Source organism: Theropithecus gelada, chromosome 3 (assembly GCF_003255815.1).
Source record: "Theropithecus gelada isolate Dixy chromosome 3, Tgel_1.0, whole genome shotgun sequence".
Classification (NCBI taxonomy): domain Eukaryota; kingdom Metazoa; phylum Chordata; class Mammalia; order Primates; family Cercopithecidae; genus Theropithecus; species Theropithecus gelada.
In genome coordinates, this window is record NC_037670.1 from 57465717 (window position 1) to 57485813 (window position 20097).

A 20097-nucleotide genomic window follows, 5' to 3' on the forward strand; every position below is an offset into this window, starting at 1 on the left:
TCCAACCACGCCAAGCAACCACCACATCATTCAGGACCAGAGAGCACACAGGAGAGGTATCAGACTGAGGGGAAAGCAGAGTCACAGTTCTAATTTTATACTTGGAAAAAAATTTGCACAAATTACAGGAAGTCGAGCTCAGCAAAACAATCTTCTAGGCAGAGATAGAGATGCAGGAGGGAGGTTATGTCAGACACTAGTAGGTTGCTCACAATGCAACAGAACCACAATTTGCACACGAATACATCGTGGACACATGTCAAAGTTCCATTTTAACCCATTAATGAGGGAAAACAGTGGGATGACAAAGGTGCTTCAAAGGAGAATGCAGGCAACTGACCTACACACGCAGTCAAAAGCGGGAGAAAAGAGAAAGGAAACGCTGGGAATGAAGTGGCTAAATCAGATAGGAAGCTGGTTATGATTCTTACCCCAAGCCGGGGTGATTTGCCTTACACACACACACACAACACACACATTTTAATGGAGATAGGGTCTTGCTATGTTGCCCAGGCTGGTGTTGGCGGACTCCCGAGCAATTCTCACACCTCAGCTTCCCAGACTGCTGGGATGATAGGCAAGAGCTACTCTGCCCGGTCCATTTGCATTTTTACAGGACAAAATCACTTCTATCGCCACTGGAAAAACATTTGTCTTGCTAACACACAAGCTTTCAGCTTAGTTTTCTACAAGTTAACTTTTCCATTAAAAAGAGTTGTAAAATGTTCTCATTGTAAACAGTAAATCAAAACTACTAGAGTTCAATGGCCTTTGGCAGGCTTGTCAGACAGGTGCCTTAGCATGACTGAAGGCCATCATAGGCATCGTTTCTGGCTCTGACAGGTATAGTCAGGTGGTGCATGCTCTATATTAATCAAATGAGGCTTTGAAAGCTGGGAAAGAGTTGGGGACTTGCCTCGGGTGACATCTGTTTGTGTGACCCCCTCCTTCCACCTCCTGTGCTGCGCAGTTCATATCCTTTATGCCCCTCTGTGATGCACCCACCTCCTGGTCTCCGCACTCAGCATTCTGCATCAGGTGGTTTAAGCGACTCTCCCTCCCTCTAAGCTACGGGAGCAGTTTTCTTGTTCTCTCAAACTGCAGCTCAGGATCTGGTATATCTCACAAGTTCAATAGTGTTCCTTGAATAACCTCATGAATGAGGTGGGATCTGAGCTGTGTTGTGAAAATAGTGTCTGCGAGGACATGGAGGTGGGGTCAGCAGAGGCGAGGACAGCGCGAGCTCGGCACAGTTCTCTGCTGCGGGAGGGTGGCCTGCAAGGCGGGGCCGGTTGCGATCAAGTTCATGTAGGGTCAGCACAGGACACTGGCATAAAAAATAGCCACATCCAAGGGAGCAGTGAGGTGTGGGGACCATCTATTTCGGTGGGCCTTCCCACCCCCAGGCCGGCCTTCCCATCACGCGTGGGTGTGGGGACACTGCCCCCGCGGCGCACAGGAACAGCGGGAGAGCCAGGAGCGCAGCGGCTTCGGGATGCCAGACTGAGCAGTGGGTTCGTCTGCGCCCACCTTTCAGGGAACAAGCTTCCACTCGCGGAGACTCTGCTTCTTTTAAAAGCCTTCCTGGGTGTAGCCAAGGGCGACAGGACGACCTCCCTCGAGGAGGGAGAGCGTGGCAGTCCCCCTCCCATTCGCCGGGCGGTGCAGCGCCTCCTCCCTCCCCGGGCGCGCGCACTTCAGCGTCGCGGGCCTCGCGCCCCGCAGCCGCGCCCCAGGCCAGGCCTCGGGTTCCGGGAGCCCGCGGGCGCGCGCCCGGTCGGGCGTGTCGGGAGCGCGCGGCGGCCGGGGGCGGAGCGCGGCGAGGGCTGCGCGGCGCTCCCCGGCTCCCGCCTGCTCCCCGCCGGGCCCCCCAGCGCTCGCCGGCTCCCGGCTCGAGTCCGCCCGCCCGCGCGCCCGGCGCGGGGGCCAAGTCGCGAACCGCGCCTGCGACCCGGCGTCTGGGCGCGCCGGAGAGGACGCGAGGAGCCATGAGGCGCCAGCCTGCGAAGGTGGCGGCGCTGCTGCTCGGGCTGCTGTTGGAGGTAGGGGCTGGGGACCGGGCGCTGCCGGAGGCGCGGCTCCCACCATGCTGGCGGCTGGGGGCGCGCAGTTCCGAGGCGCCCGGGAGGACCTTGCCGGAGAGCGCAGACGGTGGAGCCACGGGGAGCCGCAGCCCTGCGCGCCTCCCGGAGCTGGGAGGTGCGGGACCCTGGTGGCTGGGAGGCTCCCGGCTCCGGTCCGCGCCTTCGTCGTTCCTTCGGTTTTCGCACCCCGCCCCCACCCTGCGGGTGAGAGCGTTTCCCGCGCCGGCGGTCTCCGTTAGCTCGGGGTGACCTTTGTGCACCGTCCGCCACCTTTCCCAGCCTCGAAGGGCCGAGGGTCGGATGGACCCCGGGTAGCGGGGTGGTGGTGGTCCTCGGGCGCGGCGCAGGCGCCGAGAGTCCGGGGCGCCGGGCAGTTCGGGGTTAGGAAAGGATGGGTGCCGAGCCGGGGTAAGGGGAGCGGGCGGAGGGGACTGTGGGGAAGTGTCGCTGGAGCTGTGGAGGTGAGCAGCGGGAGGAGACGTTCCCGCGTGTGAAAAGGAAGCGCAGCCTTCAGGTGCGGGGAGGAAATTCCGCGGAGAGCCTGGCTGGGTGGGGGTGCGGAGCCGAAGCCGGCGGGGAACTTGTTGAGCGGCTCCCGGTTGCGAGCGTCCGTGACCGCAGCCTTGGCTGGGACGGCGGCTGCTCCTGGCTGTTAAATTGCATCCTCGGACGGGGCCACCCACTTGTCACTAAAGCAGGTTCCTTAAAATGCGAACTAGAGGAATTCTGGGGTGTCCAGTCTGACACCCCAGACTGGGGTGTTCAACTTTCACCTCAGCTTTGCTATTCTGAAGGAAATTTGCATTAAATTAATGAAGTCAAAGTAAATAGATAATGAGTCCGAGTCCCATGCCTCTGTTTTAGGAAGTTGTGAAGCTTTGTCTTCCTTAATCGTTGGAGATTGGTGCTGGAAATTACTAGTTTGTCTTCGCCCTTTATTTAAAAGTAATTATTACAAAATGTTGGAGGAAAAGTGTTTTCCTGAAAGGAAGGCTGGCGGACAAATTTCTCCTTGCTCCAGGCTCCGCCATAGCCGAGACTTCCTGTTTCTGTTCGGAAATATTTCCCTAGCTTGGTATTTAATATTTTCGTGGAGTGCTCTGCTTGCATTCTTTCCATTTGTTCAGAATTTTACAACCTTAGGAATCACATTCTCTGAGTGACTCACCATAGAGAACAAAGAAGTGGATCAGAGACCACTAATCACATGACAGCAGATGTGTATGTACCTTAATGTGTGTACCTACACTTGCAATCTTTATTTTTTATTTTATTTTATTTATTTATTTATTTAAATATTTATTTTTGGGACGGAGTCTCCTCCTGTGGCCCAGGCTGGCGTGCTATTGCGTGATCTTGGCTCACTGCAACCTCCGCCTCCTGGGTTCAAGCTATTCTCCTGCTTCAGCGCCCCGGTCGCGGGGACTACAGGCGCCCACCACCATGCCGGGCTAATTTTTGTATTTTTAGTAGAGATGGGATTTCGTCATGTTGGTCAGGCTGGTCTCAAACTCCTGACCTCAGGTGATCCACCCGCCTCGGCCTCCCAAAGTGCTGGGATTACAGGGTGAGCCACTGCGTCCGGCCCTGCAATCTTTTTTAATCAGCACTTGATTAAATTATTTAGCATTTCTTTCATTCTAGTTTGTGCCACCCATGTCTCCCAAACCTTCTGTCTCAGTGGTTCTGAGCCCTATGTGTAGCCTAGACTGCCTCAGTGACTCCATTCTTTCTAAAATAGCTGTTTCGTTGCATAGGAATGTATCATCTTAATAGGAGTTCAGATCATGTCTGCAAAGTTGAAACGACCTTAAAGGCAGAAGTGTAATGTAAAACTGAAACCTAAATGCTTAAGATGATACTTTCACAGTCAAATATTATTTGATTGGCCAGTTTTGTTTCAGAGGGGACAGTGTGATGTCACCCACTTTGACATGATTATCCTAAGTACCACCACTTTGTGCTGGAGAGGTGTCTCTCTGAGGAATTAAGGAGATTTCTTCATCATTCATCACATGAAGTTTCATGTATGAGATTTATATTTGAGATTTTTTCATCCCCGATGGGGTGCTCTGATGAGTACCTGTGATGCTTCTGAAGTTCTGAATCACATACGTGGATGTGCAGTTGCAGGTGTGGAGCATGTGCCATGGCAAATGGCTGTCTTCAGGTTGAGTGCATAAAAGCAACCCAGGGAGCTCTTTGGTGGCTTCTGGCTTCTGACTGCTGGCTGCAACCTGGGACATTTGTCTTTGTTTCTTTGTTCTGCCTGAGCTGGTTTCAGTGTATAAATTTGCCATGTGGTTGATCATAAACTACTTGAAATTAAGGGGTGGACTTGTGGCAGTGGTGACTCTGTTCCCACCCCCAGCACCCTGTCCCTAGCTAGCACCATCCAGAATCTCACATGCACCGGGGTTTGTGTTAGTGAGGGGTGCTTGAGTAGGAAGGGCAATCCAAAGACTGTTTTGAGAAGGGCTTTCCTTGCCTGCCTCACCATCTGTTTATAGAAATTTACTTACCTGTTAGGCATAGAACTGCATATTTATTTTTGCTTAGCAAACATTCATAGAGTGCTCCAGGGTAACTGCCAGGCACTGTTCTATAAATGTTACACATGTTATCTCATTAATTCTCCTAGCAATTACTTTGATCTTCATTTTTGTTTCAAATGGGAAGTGAACACTTAACACTGCTGTTAAGTGTGAGAGCTTAAGATGCTAACCCGGGCAGTGTGGTTCCAGTGTGTACCCTGCTGCGATGCTCTGCTTCCTCCTTCATCTGCGCACACAGGAACATGTTAGGAATTTGCATGCTCTACATCCCGAGGGCAGTGGTGGCCCTGGAAAGTGTATTCCCCTTAGAAACTCAGTCACCCTTCCTTAGAAAGACAATGTGATTCAGCCTACAAACGGTGACACTTTGAAGAGTGAAATCGGATGTTGTTAAGAACTGTGCCTGGACAGTGGCCATCACCAGGACTCTCCTGAGAAACCCTGGTTGTGTTCCCTTCCTGAAGCCCAGGCAGGGCTTCAGGGAGGAACCGGCAGCAGCTGACAGCACCATTCCTCCCCTAGGGAGGCTTCTTGGAAGCTCATGACTGACCTTTCTTTTCTATTAACTCAGAGTTTCCTATGAATTATATGTACAGCCAGTAAGGGCCCTGATTTTATCTCCCTTCTCCCCTGTTGCTCTGTGCCAGCTGGTTATAATCCAGGGACCCAGGCCACGAATGTGGCAGATTGTCAAGGGTGACTAAGATTAGGGAACCTCAGAGGCCTTTTTGGTTCATAAAATGCTAAGGTTCTATGCTTCTGTTCTGCCAGCTGGCTGAAGTGAGGTCCTGCAAACGGTCCTTATAAGAAGAGTGAAAGTACTAAGCTGTCTCCTAGTAGCCCTGCTGAAGTAATTCCTAGTGGCCTTCAGGCAGTAACTCCTTAGAAACTAAAAGGAAAAAAAAAGGTTTTAAAACTGACTACACTTCAGTTGAATCCTGGGAGCAATGAGGCCCTGAGCATGTGCACCTCCCCAGGGCTTTTTGTTATGTGCTTTGTTTTCTAGATATTGTCACTGCATTCTCTTTCTAGAGGTTTGGTTGTTGACACTTTTGAAATCTACTTAGTATTTGTTTGAAGGGCTCTGTTCTTATTGAAGTAAGCCCAGAAATGTGTAGTATACTACTTAGTGTAAAATTCACCAATACCAGTGCCCCAGTGCCTCTGCTTCCAAGGAGATAGACTCATTTTAGTGAAGGGACTGATCTCATTATCTTTCTGATCTTTCCCAGGAACCAAGAACTGGAAACGCTTAAGCCAGGTTGCCTTGTGTTTCAATACTGTTAGGCAAAAGAACAGTTCTTGGACTAGAAAAAGGAACAGTTGTCAGGCCGGGCACGGTGGCTCAGGCCTGTAATCCCAGCACTTTGGGAGGCTGAGGTGGGCAGATCACGAGGTCAGGAGATCGAGACCATCCTGGCTAACATGGTAAAACCCCGTCTCTACTAAAAATACAAAAAATTAGCCAGGCGTGGTGGCGGGCACCAGTAGTCCCAGCTGCTCAGGAGGCTGAGGCAGGAGAATGGCGAGAACCTGGGAGGCGGAGCTTGCAGTGAGCTGAGATGGTGCCACTGCACTCCAGCCTGAGTGACATAGCGAGACTGTCTCAAAAAAAAAAAGGAACGTTTGTTTCTTAGAAAGGGTTGCAAAGTGGACATTATCTTTGAACTAGGGAAAAATAATAAGATTACTGAGTATTTTTCTGAAGTTCTGTGTATTTTGATGCCTGGGAGTCTGGAAATTAGAACCGAGTTATGTTTAAGGGTATTTTTTGTCTCTTGCCAAATGTCTTTTGTGCCCTGGAATTCCAACAAATGTGGCAGTCCCTGGCTGCCAATTTCCTGAAATAAACCTTTCAGCCCACCCACTCTTAGAGTTTTTAGAAACCGAGCAACATGCAATTTGAATGAAAAAGAATCCTGCGGGGAGTTTACTGTCTCTGGAAGCTCCACTGGAGGCCAGGTGGTCATGGGTGAGAAGTGGCAGCAATAAATGAACTGGCTGGCAAGAGCTCTGCTCGGAAGTGGGGAAAGCCTGGGTCCAGGTGTCTGAGGAGGGCTGTGGGCATGGGGCCCAGACCTGGGCTTTCCTTGGTCTTTGCTTTCTTTTACTTTGGGCACGGCTATAAAGGCTAACTGGGGGGTAAATGACTTAGAAATATATGGCAAGGATAGGATTAGGCTAGTGCTCACTTGATTAGCTCCGCAGGGCAAGGACATTTCCTAGAACTCACTCTATCGTGTCCTCTTGATGAAGCTTCTCAGATGTCAGCTTCTCAGTGAGGTCTGTCTTGACCACCCTATTGAATATTTCTTCTCAGTTCTCTTCCTAGTCTACCTTACTCTGACCAGTATCCTCCTTTTCCCACAACTATCTTTAAAATATAACAGAATTTACTTTCTACCATGTAAGCAACTTAGGGGCAAAGGTTTTGCTCTGATTTATTGTTTGACGATATATCCTTAGCTCCTGGAACCATGCCTGGCACAGAGCGGGGACTCGATGGAGACTTGAGTGAGTAAAGCGGTCAGTGGTCAGGGCGCTGTGGGCAGGAGCGGAGTAGATGGGCAGTGGGAAAAGAAGAGGCAGTTGATTAGGGGCTGGAGGGCAGCAGAGCACCTCTAGTGATGGAAACTCACTGTGTCTTAAGACAAAGTATCAACTTTTGGGGGCAACTTCAGTTGTTCAAGTTTTCTGTAATATTGAGGAGAAATGACAGTATTTTCAGCCTGGTCCTAGGTCTGCACTCATGGGCTTTTCAGAAATATCACAATGACAGGCCCTCAGTCTTCTAACACAGCTGTGTGGTCCCCTTTTGTGTGTGTGTTCTTCTCCAGGCGTCACCTTCTGTTGTTTCAAAACGTGGTTTTGAATCATCTCACCATCCTCATAGCTGCAGTTTGAAAATTTTGGACTAGATGGTGATGGGGATGTCCTCAATATCTGAAAATGATTGGTCCTAGAAAAAGGCCACTTAGCCATTAATCCATGTGAATCAGGGATCAACATTTCCTAGTCAAAGTGGAAAAAAAGTTTGGTTGGGACTTTATTTTGAAAAAAAAAAAATCAAATTATAAACATAAAAGTTAATTTCATCCTGAGTCCTCATTTTATTTTATTTCAAATCTATTTATTTATTTAGAGACATGGTCTCCCTCTGTCGCCCAGGCTGGCGTGCAGTGGTGCAATCTCGGCTCACTGCAACCTCTGCCTTCTGGGTTCAAGCGATTCTCCTGCCTCAACCTCCTGAGTAGCTGGAATTACAGGTGCACAGTACCACAGCCCAGCTAATTTTTGTATTTTTTTTTCTCTTTGGTAGAGATGGGGTTTCACTGTATTGGTCAGGTGCTGAGTACTCATTTTAGAATGATGAGTCCATTTTGGGGGGATGGTGTAATTTTCCTGACAAAATTCTTTGATGCACGTAGGGCAGTCTTCACTTGATGTTGGACTTCAGTGGCATAATCATAGCGAAAAATTTTTTCCCCAGAATTAGTTGCGCTAGTCTGGAAACTCCCACCACCCCCATCTCCAGCTTCTCTTTGTCCTTTTTATTCATATCATTCTCCTTTGGGCACCTTTTGGTTCATATTAAATGGCTTGACTGCCAGATCTTTTGTCACTTTCACTGGCTTCATGAGCTGCTGCACCTTTGTGAGGTCTGCAGGGCCTGTTTGCTGTCTGTGTCTGCTATTTGGGTTGCACTCTCCTGTGATCTTGGGATCAGAGATTGGTTATGCTGCCACTGTTAAGTGGGCTGGGGTGAATCCAGTGTTGCTTGTGGTTTGTCCTGAAACCTTTGGTTTCCCTCCAGTTCCTCCCCATTGGCACTTACTTGAACAATAGGAAGTTCTGTTCTGTGGGTGTGGTCTGACTGGCAGCATCAGAACCTTTGGCCCTTGACATTAAGCAGATAAAATGATACTAGTGCGTCCTCCCACCTCCACCCCTGCAGCCAAGAGATTCACCCTGAGTTTGCAGTGAGACCGAAATCTTTTTAACATGTGCTGCTTGCTAACCCACCACATCTCATAATGGTTGTAGAGCTGTTTATTATTTTTTTAAAACCTAAATTGAGGACTTTACGTTGGTTCCAATTTCACATTACTTCATTCATCTCATCTACTTAAGTTTGTCAACATCTGCCTGAACACTATTTTTTAAAATCCAGTGTTCTGTATTGTTTTGTGCCATGGACTGATTTGATTATTGTACTCCTGTTGGTTTTATCCAACTGATACAAACATGTTGAACAAAGCAGAGTCAAGTACAGAAATCTTTTCTGAGTGGAGAAGGATGACTGAGATTTTGACTTGGAGAGGAATGATATCCTTACTTTTAAAAAGTCAGAGTTTAATTTTAAATGCTGATTTTGAAGTGCTTGATGATCTGTCCGTTGGTGAAAAGAGATCCAACAAATGAGAGTCTAGAATGTGGGAGCGGGGTGTCTAAATGCAAAGGTGATCTGCACTCAGATACTGTGGAGCAGTAGAGAAGAGACCTTGCAGAAGGCCATCAGATTCGATAATTGGCAAACAGTGACTTTCCCTTGTCAGGGCTAAAGAATCAAACGGTCAGTGAAGACAGGGAGGCAGTGACTAATACATATATATATATATACAATTTCAGGAAGTGTAGCTATATCCTTCAAAACTGGCAACAAGAGAACAATGTCCTCAGACCAGAACAAAGAGATATTATCCTGTAAATCAGGTTTGAAATCGATCAGTTGCTTGCCTCAAGTATAGGGCATATCTGGTGGTTATTAGGAGTCACGGTTGGATAGTGCCATGACTGTGTATTACAGAATCTCAACTCCTTCTGAGTTGCCTGGGAGTCTTTGAAAAACTAACCTCCCACTGATGTTCACCTGTAAAGAGAAATCCCTCAGTGTTGCTGGAGGCCTTTTGGACGATTCCCTACTTGGTCTGGAACTCGTGGCCCAGAGTGGATTAACAGAATACTTATGTTGTCAGTCATTCCCACGCAAGTTTCCTGTGCCCAGGTGGCTGCATACCTGCGGACAGGAGGGAGGGTTTCCTTATCCTGTTGATTAAAAAGTGTGTTTGCTTGTTAGTGTCTGTGACTAGATTAAGAAGAAACTTGTCATAAGCGTCTACAACAAGGGGAAAGCAAGATTGTGATTATGATCATAGTTGGCTCTTAATTTCTGCCCTAAGTAAGATTTAAAAAAAAAAAAAGGGTCCATAACCATCTCTTCTCCTAGGATGGTTGAGCAGCTACTCAGGTGACAGCTTGACTATTTTTTTTTTTTTTTGAGATGGAGTCTTGCTAGCTTGACTTTTAATACTGGGAGGAAAGATGAGTGAAACTCTTTAGCTCTTTAGTTGGCCTCATTCTCTTGTTTTGTGAGCTGAATGTCATCAAGGGCCAAAACGTGGTATTCTGGAGCGGGTGGGGACAGATCCTAAACCCTTATGGGGAGCAGGGAGAAGAGGAGAGCGAGAGTGAGAGAGAGAGAGAGAGAGAAAGAGAGAGAGAGAGAGTTGATGAGATTATTATTGAAGAATGTACTAGTTCCTAGTTCCTCCTGCTTCCCTTTAGTTGGAGAGAAAAGAAGCCAGGCCTGCGGAAGCTGTGAAGCCGGGTCCCTATAGCCTAAGGGCAGCTGTGTAAAACAGCATCGGGTTCCCTTAGATTAAATCTCTGCAATCTCTGTTCTCTGCTGCTCTCAGAATAACTTCCAAACACTGTTTTTCCACCTTAGAATGTCTTCAGGAATTCTCCTTTCTTTCCTCTCAAATTGAGCAGCTTTCTCTAGCTCAAAAGTTGTCAAAATTTTGGCTCTTATACTCTCTTACGCAATTTTCAAAAACTATATACCCTCTCATATAATTTTAAGTGGAACATACAGGTTAAACAACCCTAATCTGAAGTTCCAAAATCCTAAGTGTTGCAAAATCTGAAACTTTTTGAGCGCCAATGTGACGCTACAGGTGGGAAATTTCACACCTGACCTTATGTGACAGATCACAGCCAAAACATTGTTTCATGCACACAGTTATTAAAAATATTGTATAGAATTATCTTCAGGCTATATGTGTAAGGTATATATGAACATAAATGAATTTCATCTTTAGACTTGGGTCCCGTCCCCAAGGTATTTCACTGTGTATTTGCAAATGTTCCAAAATCCAAAGAAATGCAAAATCCAAAACACTTCTGGTCCCAGGCGTCTCAGGTAAGGGATACTCAACCTGTGTGATCTTGTTTATCGTAGATTTTAAATGGTTACAATAGATTTGATTTCTCATGTATTGTAAACTTTGTTAAAAATTAAATTATAACATCACTTTTTTAATGTGTTCAGTGGAATCTAAATACCATTAGCAATTTGATACTGATTATCATTCTTTTAAAAATATGCAAATAATCTTCTCTAATGGTTGCAAATACAGCATTCCTTTTTTGATTTTCTATTTTCCCTATAGAATTTTCTTCTAATGAAATATATTTATGCTTGAAAGTCTATTTTTGATCTGTCATTTTTTGTAACAAAATGTGTATCCAAATTAATTTTTAAAATATTTCCTCAGATATACCTCCAAAAAATTTAAAAATGACTAATTGATTTATCATTTTTATTGCACATTTGATTGACACTGTTCATGTATTACCAATTGAATATTATTAAACATAAACAGTAAAATTTACTGGAAATACATTTCCGAGTGAGATGGATGAGGATACTTCAAGTTAGGGCATGTATAACTGATGGAAATGGAAAAAGTTTCATGTTGAACTTCCGAGTGATGTGCCCAAAGCGCATAGTAATCTACAATTAGGTCATCTTTCAATTTAATTGAAAGCAAAGAATTTGAAACCAGTTGAGATGCAAGGCGTGTGTTGACAAAAATTCTCCCCTTGACCAGACTTTGGTTAGAATCCTCTGAGCCCTCTTCTCACTAGGCCTCCACCATGCCCTCTGTGTCTGTCCTCAGTGGAGCTCAGTTTCAGCAAGAGTCCTGCCAAGTCATCCCCTCACCCTTAATATGTCATCACCTTAGGCTGTCTTCAGCAAGAATTCCTCCTTACTTCTACCCATCATGCCTCTCCTCTCGGCAATTTTGTATCCATTGACCCCCTCACTCTGCTCCTTGGCTGTGAATTCACACTCATTTTGGTTTGTATTTGGAGTTGAGCTCAGTTTCGCTTCTGTGTTGTGATAGGTTAACCCCTATTGTAATAGTCTTGAATAAAGCCTTACCATTTTGATAAGTGTCAGAACAATTTCTCTTTGATAATGTCACTGCCGGTATTTTCAGTGGCCTTAGATTGGTACCTTAGAGAGTTTTTAGTTCTGGACCAGCACATCCCAGTAAGACTAGAAATGGGAGGGAGGTGTGCCTTTCTTTGTAAAAGGGGAGAAGGGTGACTGTAAATGGGGAATTAGCGCTGTCACTTGACCAGCATCTGGACCAGGGCCTGTGTCTTAGGAAGTCAGCTTTAGGAAAGCAGACCCGTGGAGGTTGAAGGTTTGGAATTCGAATCCTTTAGCAGTATGGAGGAGTGCCCTTGGAAAGCTTTCAGTGTCTACAGAGACTTCCTTGCCATTCCCAGCTTTGGCTGTACGTTAGAATGAGGTAGGGAGTTTTGAACAATTACCTGCACCTGGAGCCTAGGCATCTTTATTTTTTAACAGATGAACATTGCTTCTGATGCATAGATGAGGATCAGAAGTCTTCATCCAGCCCAGCAGACTGAACTGACTGCTGTGGGTCCTGAAGGCACCATACTTTCACTTCCTGTTTTCCCATCCCTTTGGCCTTGCCGTTTCAACCCCCACCATAATTGAAGACCCTCAGGTGGTATCATGGAAGGCTATTCTGATTGTGCACTCAGGTATGAGTTAAGTGCCTGACTTGGGCAAGCTGTTCCCTGGGCAAGCACTCCCACGTGCTCTGAGCTCAGATACTGTAATTGCCTGTCTTTTTTTTTTTTTTGGGGGGGGGGGGGGGGGGGGGGTGTGTGAATTTTTTTTTTTTTTTTTTTTTTTTGGAGACAGAGTTTTGCTCTGTCACCCAGGCTGGAGTGCAGTGGCGCGATCTTGGCTCACTGCAACCTCCGCCTCCCGGGTTCAAGTGATTCTCCTGCCTCAGCCTCCCGAGTAGCTGGAACTACAGGTGCCCACCACCACACCCGGTTAATTTTTGTATTTTTAGTAGGGACGGGGTTTCACTATATTGGCCAGACTGGTCTTGAACTCCTGACCTTGTGATCCGCTTGCCTCGGCCTCCCAAAGTGCTGGGATTACAGACATGAGCCACCATGCCTGTCCTGGTCTGTGAATTCTTTAGACCTTAAGCTCCTAGAGGACCTGTCTGTTCCAGAAGGGTTTGACACAGTGAGGGGGATGGGATTGGGAGCTTGGGTGTAGAGGTTAGCCTTAGGAAGGGGAGTGGGGGTGTGAGGAAGGAAGTAAGGAGGTCATCAAGAGGGAAGGTGCATATAGACTTGAAGTTCAGTGGGGAAAGGTTGGTGACCCAGGTGCGATGTCAGGAACTTTGCATTGAAGTAAGCCACAGAGATAAGCTGGGAAGGACCGGGGCCTCCAGGTCATAGTGAAGGTCGCACAGCGATTGTGGTGAGGGCCCTGGGAAGCAGCGATTCTGCATCTTCTAATTTCTCTCATGCTTCTGTCTCTCTCTGTCACTGTAAAGACTCTTGAGATTACATTGGGCCCACCTGAATTACCCAGCATAATCTCCTCATTGTAAGATCCTTAACTTAATCACATCTGCAAAGCCCCTTTTGCCACCTAAGGTGACATTCCCAGGTTTGGTGGATTAGGATGATGACATCTTTGTGGGCAGGAGGGGGCATTAGTTTGCTTGCCACGAGGTTGGAAAAAATATTACTTAAAATGGATATTATAGTGAAATCACTTGTAAAGGTTTTTTTGTTTTCGTTTGTTGTTTGAGACAGAGTCTCACTCTTTTGCCCAGGCTGGAGTGTAGTGGCATGATCTCGGCTCACTACAACCTCTGCCTCCCAGGTTCAAGCGATTCTCCTACCTCAGCCTCCCAAGTAGCGGGGACTACAGGCATGTGCCATTATCCCCAACAAATTTTTGTATTTTTAGTGGAGACAGGGTTTCACCATGTTGGCCAGGCTGGTCTGGAACTCCTGACCTCAGGTGATCCGCCCACTGCGGCCTCGTGCAATGTTGGGATTACAGGCGTAAACCACTGTGCCTGGCCAGTAAAGGTTTTTATACTCCATTGCCACATTCTGAGGTTCTTCTGTGGGGCTGATACGGGTGTTGGAATGAGTGAGAACTTGCCGGTTCCACTACATGTGCCCTGGGTTGGGATGGAGTCATTAACATAGGTTGCAGGTCTGTTTTATGCTTTGAGTTCTTGATAGAATGACACAGGAAAAATATGTGTTGGTTTTATTAATAGCTGGGCACCCCAGTGGAAGCTGAGATTCACCTCTGACTTTCTGAATTGCATGAGAAGATAAATTGCAGATAGGGAGAAGGCTTTCTCTCATAATGAGAGCCTTGGACAGATTGAGATCACAGGTTACTTGATACAATTGATGCTTTTATCACTTCCTGGCAGAAAAGGAGCAGGACTTCAAAATCACGACATCTGGGCCCTGGTGAGCTGAGCCAGGCATTAGACGGTCAGTGGTGGTGGCCTATTGGTCGGCCCAATGGCAAACGGTCAGCTCTGGGGCAGCGGCTGCTCTCAGGGGCTTGCTAATGGGCAGTGCTCACGTTCCTCCATAAGATGGGAAGGGTAGGCATCCTAATTAGGAGTCTCTGGTCCCTTTCTGAGTGTCAGCATGACCGAGTGATGTATTCAGAGAAGCTGCCAAGAGTGGAAGTAGATTTATTTAGTGATGATTGTCACCACTAGAATCAGTACCGTTTTTAACTCCCACCCTGTTTATCAGAATTTAGTTGTGTGTATGGTTGTTCTTTTGATGGATGGCTCAGGATCCCATTGAAGCCATCAGTCCAGAGGATGAGGGACCAGACTAAAACGCCCTGGACACTTAGTGACTTACATATAGCTAGGTTCTTTGCAAAGCTTTGGGCACAAATAAAATTAGTACAATTATGTCTGCAGAAGGAAATGCAGGATGGTATTAAACTTCTCAGTGAGGCTATCTTGTCACTAACCTTGAACACTGACCTTTCCTTTGCTTTCTTCTTTGGTTTTTAGCAACTATGCATTATTATTGCTGAAAAGGTCTCAGAACACTAAACTAGCTCTTTGTCAGTCAGCTTTACTAATGATGCCAGGGTTTGGTGTTCACTCTGTAGCCATGCTGTGTTTGAGGCTGTATGTGGTCTGAAGTTTTTACTATGTCTTTTGGGTCTTTGTCTGCAAGGAGCCTGGGGTGGGACATGGATGGATGGGTGGGTGGATCTGGGAGGTAAAGAGACTTCACAGTACCTGACACAGCACGGTAGCCTCTGGACAGGGATGCCTGGGCTCTCTGGAGGCTGAGCAGAGATGGTTGGAATGCATTAGCAGGGTATTTCTGGGGTGGCAGGTCCTCTCCCTGATTAAATCATCATCTGTCACCCTTGCAGGTGTACACACCCGAACAAGTAAGCAGGTGAGAAACACATTATTTGTATGAGTTTTCATTTAGTTGTCTGAGGGAAGTTTAAAGAACATATTAAAAATATGAAGGATATTCTTTTTCTTAAAATTCAGCGTTCTTTTGTATTTAATTTTTTTGACATACAACAAGCTGCACATAATTAATGTATACAACTTGATGAGTTTGGAGATAAGTATGTACCCATGAAACCACCTCCACAAGTTATGCATAAGCCTCTAAAAGTTTCTACCTGCCCTCTGGTTATTATTATTATTATTGTGTGTGATAAGGTCTACCCCTTAGCAGATTTCTAAGTACACAGTAGAGTAGTGTTAACTGCAGGACCTTTGTGGCACAGCAGCCCTCTAGGACTCACTGATTTGCATAACTGAAACTTTGTACTTTTTGACAAACACCTCATTTCCCCTCCTCCCAACCCCACGCAACACCCCAACACCTCCCAACTCCACTCTCTATTGAAGGATTTTCTTGTCTGTCTCTACTTAGAGCGCCCCACAGAGTACTTATTAAACTGCATATTGTTTAGAACGTCTTTGGCCCTCAGTGATAGGAAACCCGATTCAAATAGTGCACACTTGGAGGAAGTTTATTATTTGGCATGGTTAGGAGTCCTCCTGTTGGAGTCCCCGGACCTGGGTTGTTCAGAGGCTCTGCACACCCTCGCATTTGCACCTTCCATTCTGCCATTCTCTGGGGTTGGTCCTGCCCTTGTGGTCACATGTGGGTTGCAGCAGCTCCTCATAAAATGCGAATCAGTCAGCATTCAGCATGTCTTTCTTATGTATGTGTTTTGTTCTCTCATGGCTGGTCAGTGCTACTTGGCCCCTTCCTTTTCCCATCCCCACAATATTCCAATATTTTCTAATGGGGCACTCATTTTGGGTGGGGTTGGTGTTAGATGGGTCCTGAAGAATCGGTATTTTCAGGTTATGAAGCCAGTGATTGAAATATGAACAGACATAGGAGCCTTCTTGCTAGCATATGGGTTTAAGTCCTTTTTTTTTTTTTAAACATCTTATGTTTGACTATTTTTTTAAACTTTCCAACCTTATTTTATTTCTCTAGATGATGGTGGCAGTGTGATAAGCAGCACTTAGCAGGTGCTTGCTGTATGACAGCATTGTTTTAAGCACATGGCATTTAATCTGTGAAGCCGTCCCACCCCTGCCCCAGGCTCCGTGCTGCCCTCCTGTTCATTTTGCAGATGAGTGGACTATGGCTCAGGAGACTGGGGCTTTCTCAAGATTTTCTGTAGTCGGACCTAGCATTCATTTTCTGTAGTCGGACCTATGGCCTATTGTAGGTTGGCAAGTCAATCTGCAAAGTGTGAGGTAGGCCACTCAGAAACACCAACTCCAAAGAAATGGAGTCAGTTTTCTGAAGTAGGAAGTGAAGGCTTCATTTATGTGGGCGGAGACGGGAGTTTTTAGCAGGATTACATTATTCATACAAGGTTGGTATGTAGGTTATAGCAATTTAATTGACTATAGGTGGTGTTTCTTTTTGGGGAGGGGATGTTTAACATTTTCTTAACAGAAGGTGTAATAGTCCTGGGTTTTTTTTCATCTGGTCTAAGCGAAGCAGGGCAATGGAGGGGGAGTTAATCTATAGCAGGGGTCATTAATTCAGAGGGCAGGAGGCTTTTGACCCTGACATGGTTTAATTCTCTTTAGCCAATGTACAGAACAAGAAAAAGAAGAAAATGAGTTAATCTATAATCTGAGAAACATAAATTGTAACCGTATGGGACTCAGATCACAGTCGCATTTCTCTCAAAGCTTGAAGTGTTTTGGGGGGGGTTCCAACAGCTTTTAGGTTTGTTTGTTTTCACAGACTTCAGAGTGTGTTCTTAAGGGCCCCAATGTATAAAGTTTATATAATCATAGCATTTTCCTCTTTGAGGTTGCATCATGGCCTGTGCCGGAGGGAGTTCCTGTTGCTGTTCACGTTATGCATTTTGGTTATTAAGAGACTGAGAAACTCAATCATGTTATCCTAAGTAATGTGTCTTTATTACAAATAGGATGTGGAAATTTGGAAGATGAGAATTTTGGCTCACGGAATTCAGAAGCGGATGAACAGGTCTATGAACTGAAGGGTGGCTTAGGAAGGAACTGACAAGGCTCACTTTGTGGCCTTGAGACCTGGTGGAGTGAGTCAGGGTCATTGTCCTGCTGGGCTGAGCTCCTGCCTCTCCCACCTCCTCCTGCCTTGCTAGGTAGCCTGCACTCGCCCAGCCCTTTGTGGCAGGCTGGACTCAGGTCTCAGAGGAAGCTCAGCAGGTGGCTGGGAGAGAGCAGAGGCTGCCATTAGGGGCAGTAGGTGAGTGCAGCAGCTTTCTGCTTCATACACTGAGTGCTTGGGGCCCCACATAGGTAAGCAGCAGAGGGGCTTCCAGCACACACCCATGTTCTTATTATCATATACAGGTTATTAGAGAGGGGAAATCTACAGGGAAACAACACATGCAAAAGAAAACAAGTGAGTTTTGCTGATGGCTATTGGGGTTATTCATTAGTTTATGTTTATTTGCTCTGTGCTGCGTTCAGCAGAGCTCACTGAAGGGAGTCCAGCATAAGCAGTCTCTGTGATACTGCAGTCCCTGAAAGGCTTTTGTAAGCAGGAACTATGTAAGCAAAATTTAGTTTATTGTTTCAGAATTCTCATAAAGAATTATGTTCCCAGCAGAGCCTCCTGCTGTGTGGTAATTGATGACTACTACCATATTTAATAATAATGAGGTGTACACTAGTGAAATGAAGAGGAGCCTATGCCTGAGGAGCTCTGATACTTAGGAAAAGGAGAAGAGCTGCTTAGAACAATACCGTGGACCCAAATGGCATGACTACTAAGAGCTGGATCTTACCTGGCACCTAAAATGTGCCGTGCAGTGTCCTAGTGGTTACCCCCACTGTGTCCCTCACGGTAGCCCTGGAAGCTACGTATTGCCGCTCATTTTACAGATGCACAAAGTGAGGTTGAGAAGTTAAGGGATTTAGCAAAGGTCATCTGTGCAGTGAAAACAGGCAGTAGTTATTCTTTCCAGCTTTCACATGTGAGGAAACAGTAGTGCTAAAAGTGAGCATTTGTCATGCAGTCTGCTCCCCTGGGGCCAATGATTGAGCTGGGGGTGGTCGGGAGGCACAGGAGGGCAAGCTGTCCATGCAGAGCACCCTCCCTCCCCTGTCCCTTCCCCCTTCACGCTTGGGTCCCGGTCCTGTGCTTTGCTTCCGTCTCTCCTTTTCCCTCCACTACTTCTCCAAGTTCTACAGGCGGATTGGAAATTTATTTTAAGACTGGTTCCTTTTTAAAAGTATATTTCTCTATGTAACTTAAGTTTCTGATGGATTTTTCTTTTGGCCTAGAGGCATGATTCAGTGTAGTGGTTTAATTTGTAAACAGCATCTTTCACCTGATTTTCTCCTTCTTCAGATGCAGCAAAAAGCAGCCACCTCGGTAGCTTTCCTTCTCTATTCCCAGACCCTCATTTCAGCCTCAGATGCTGATGTCTCCTGGGCTTGGGTGAGGTCTTCCTTCTCTCCTTATTCTGTGAAAAATCCTGGGGAATCTCATCTACATCTAAGTCTTCAATGACAGTTGTTTATATGAATGTCTCCAAAATCTATGTTTCTGGCCCAAGAATTCCCTGCTGAGCTCCAGCCCCTGTCGACCCAGTTGTCTAACAGAGACCTCCTCCAGGGTGGCCTGGAGGCCTCAGACACTGAAGCAGAGCTCACCCTTTCCCCAAAGCTCTGCCCATTGGTTCTGTGTCAGTCTGTGGCACCACCACCCATCCAGGACAGTGCTCCAGAAACCCTACCATGCCTGCATCCTCTGCAACCCAAGTTCTGTGATTTTATTTTACTCCTTAAAGTTTCTAGAATGTGCCTCTCCCAGGCCCCGTTTTCTGTATTCCTGACTTAGTTCAGGCCATTTTCCTCATGGATAGTCCTTGGGATGTTTCTCCTCCATTCTGCCCATGTGAGCTTTCAAAACCTTTGTCTGATCTGTTACTTTTCTTCTTGAAATCCACTAATGGTGCCCTATTGGCCTATGGGAAAAATTCCAGTCACCGTCAAGTTAGTTCCCAGTGCTCTTTAGTGCCTTGTGAGATCCTGAAGGGAACGAGATAGAGCTGCCCTCTCCCGACCTTGGCAACTCCACAGCCCTTGCCCTGAACCAGGTGCTATATTAGAAAAGGAGGCAGCAGGCATCACACATGTGTAACCTTGTTTCATTTTAGGATTGACCAGCCACTTGAAAAGTTTTAGAGCCTATCTCTCAAAAAGAGATAAAACTCTTATTGGCATTCCTCTCTGTCTCTCTTCTTTACCAGTAATCACAATTTTGGATAAGCTTTTGCATTTTTGCAACCATGAAGGATGGTAAGGAAAGAGGTCTAATATGGTGAGTCTTGAGCAGGGCAGGTAACAGCTACAGTTGCCAAGATGGATCCCTCCAGGACGTGCCTTCCTCAGCGTGGTCTTCGTCAATGTGTCCCCTGAGTTGTGCAGTGCAAGCCTGTGCGGCTGAACAGGAGAGACTTGGGAGCAGCCCTGCTGTGCGGCTGAAAGGAAATGATGCCTGGTTGCTAAGCCTAGGAAGAGGGTGAGTGGCTGTGTGTGTGTGTATGTGTGTGTGTGTATAGAGTGGAGGGGAAGGGAGCACAGAGATATCAGGGGAACTAGGGCTTGAAGATGGAGCCCTTTTTCTGAGATGTGATGGAAGGAAGCAGTCGTGCTGTGTGTGTGGTGGGAGTGGGGTGGGGTTGCAGGGATTGAGGCCAGGGAGTGGCGGCTTCTGGAAGGGTTGAGAAAAGTATTTACTTTTGACCCCCAATTTGTATCATTGGT

At 46.6% G+C, this 20097-nt stretch overlaps 1 protein-coding gene across 6 annotated transcripts in view; it reads left to right on the plus strand.

Moving 5' to 3' along the window:
* The first annotated feature begins 1793 nt into the window (after nucleotides 1-1793).
* VOPP1 (VOPP1, WBP1/VOPP1 family member) overlaps nucleotides 1794-20097 on the plus strand; it is a 104690-nt gene continuing 86386 nt past the window's right edge. For 2 of the 6 annotated variants that reach the window (XM_025378003.1, XM_025378004.1), the window contains exon 1: nucleotides 1795-2042. In XM_025378003.1, coding sequence (XP_025233788.1) covers nucleotides 1989-2042 — 54 coding nt within the window. In that variant the 5' untranslated portion in view covers nucleotides 1795-1988. Of the gene's footprint in view, nucleotides 2043-12302; nucleotides 12375-19782; nucleotides 19853-20097 lie in introns of those variants that run through there. The other 4 variants (XM_025378009.1, XM_025378008.1, XM_025378005.1 and 1 more) reach the window with 3 other exon arrangements.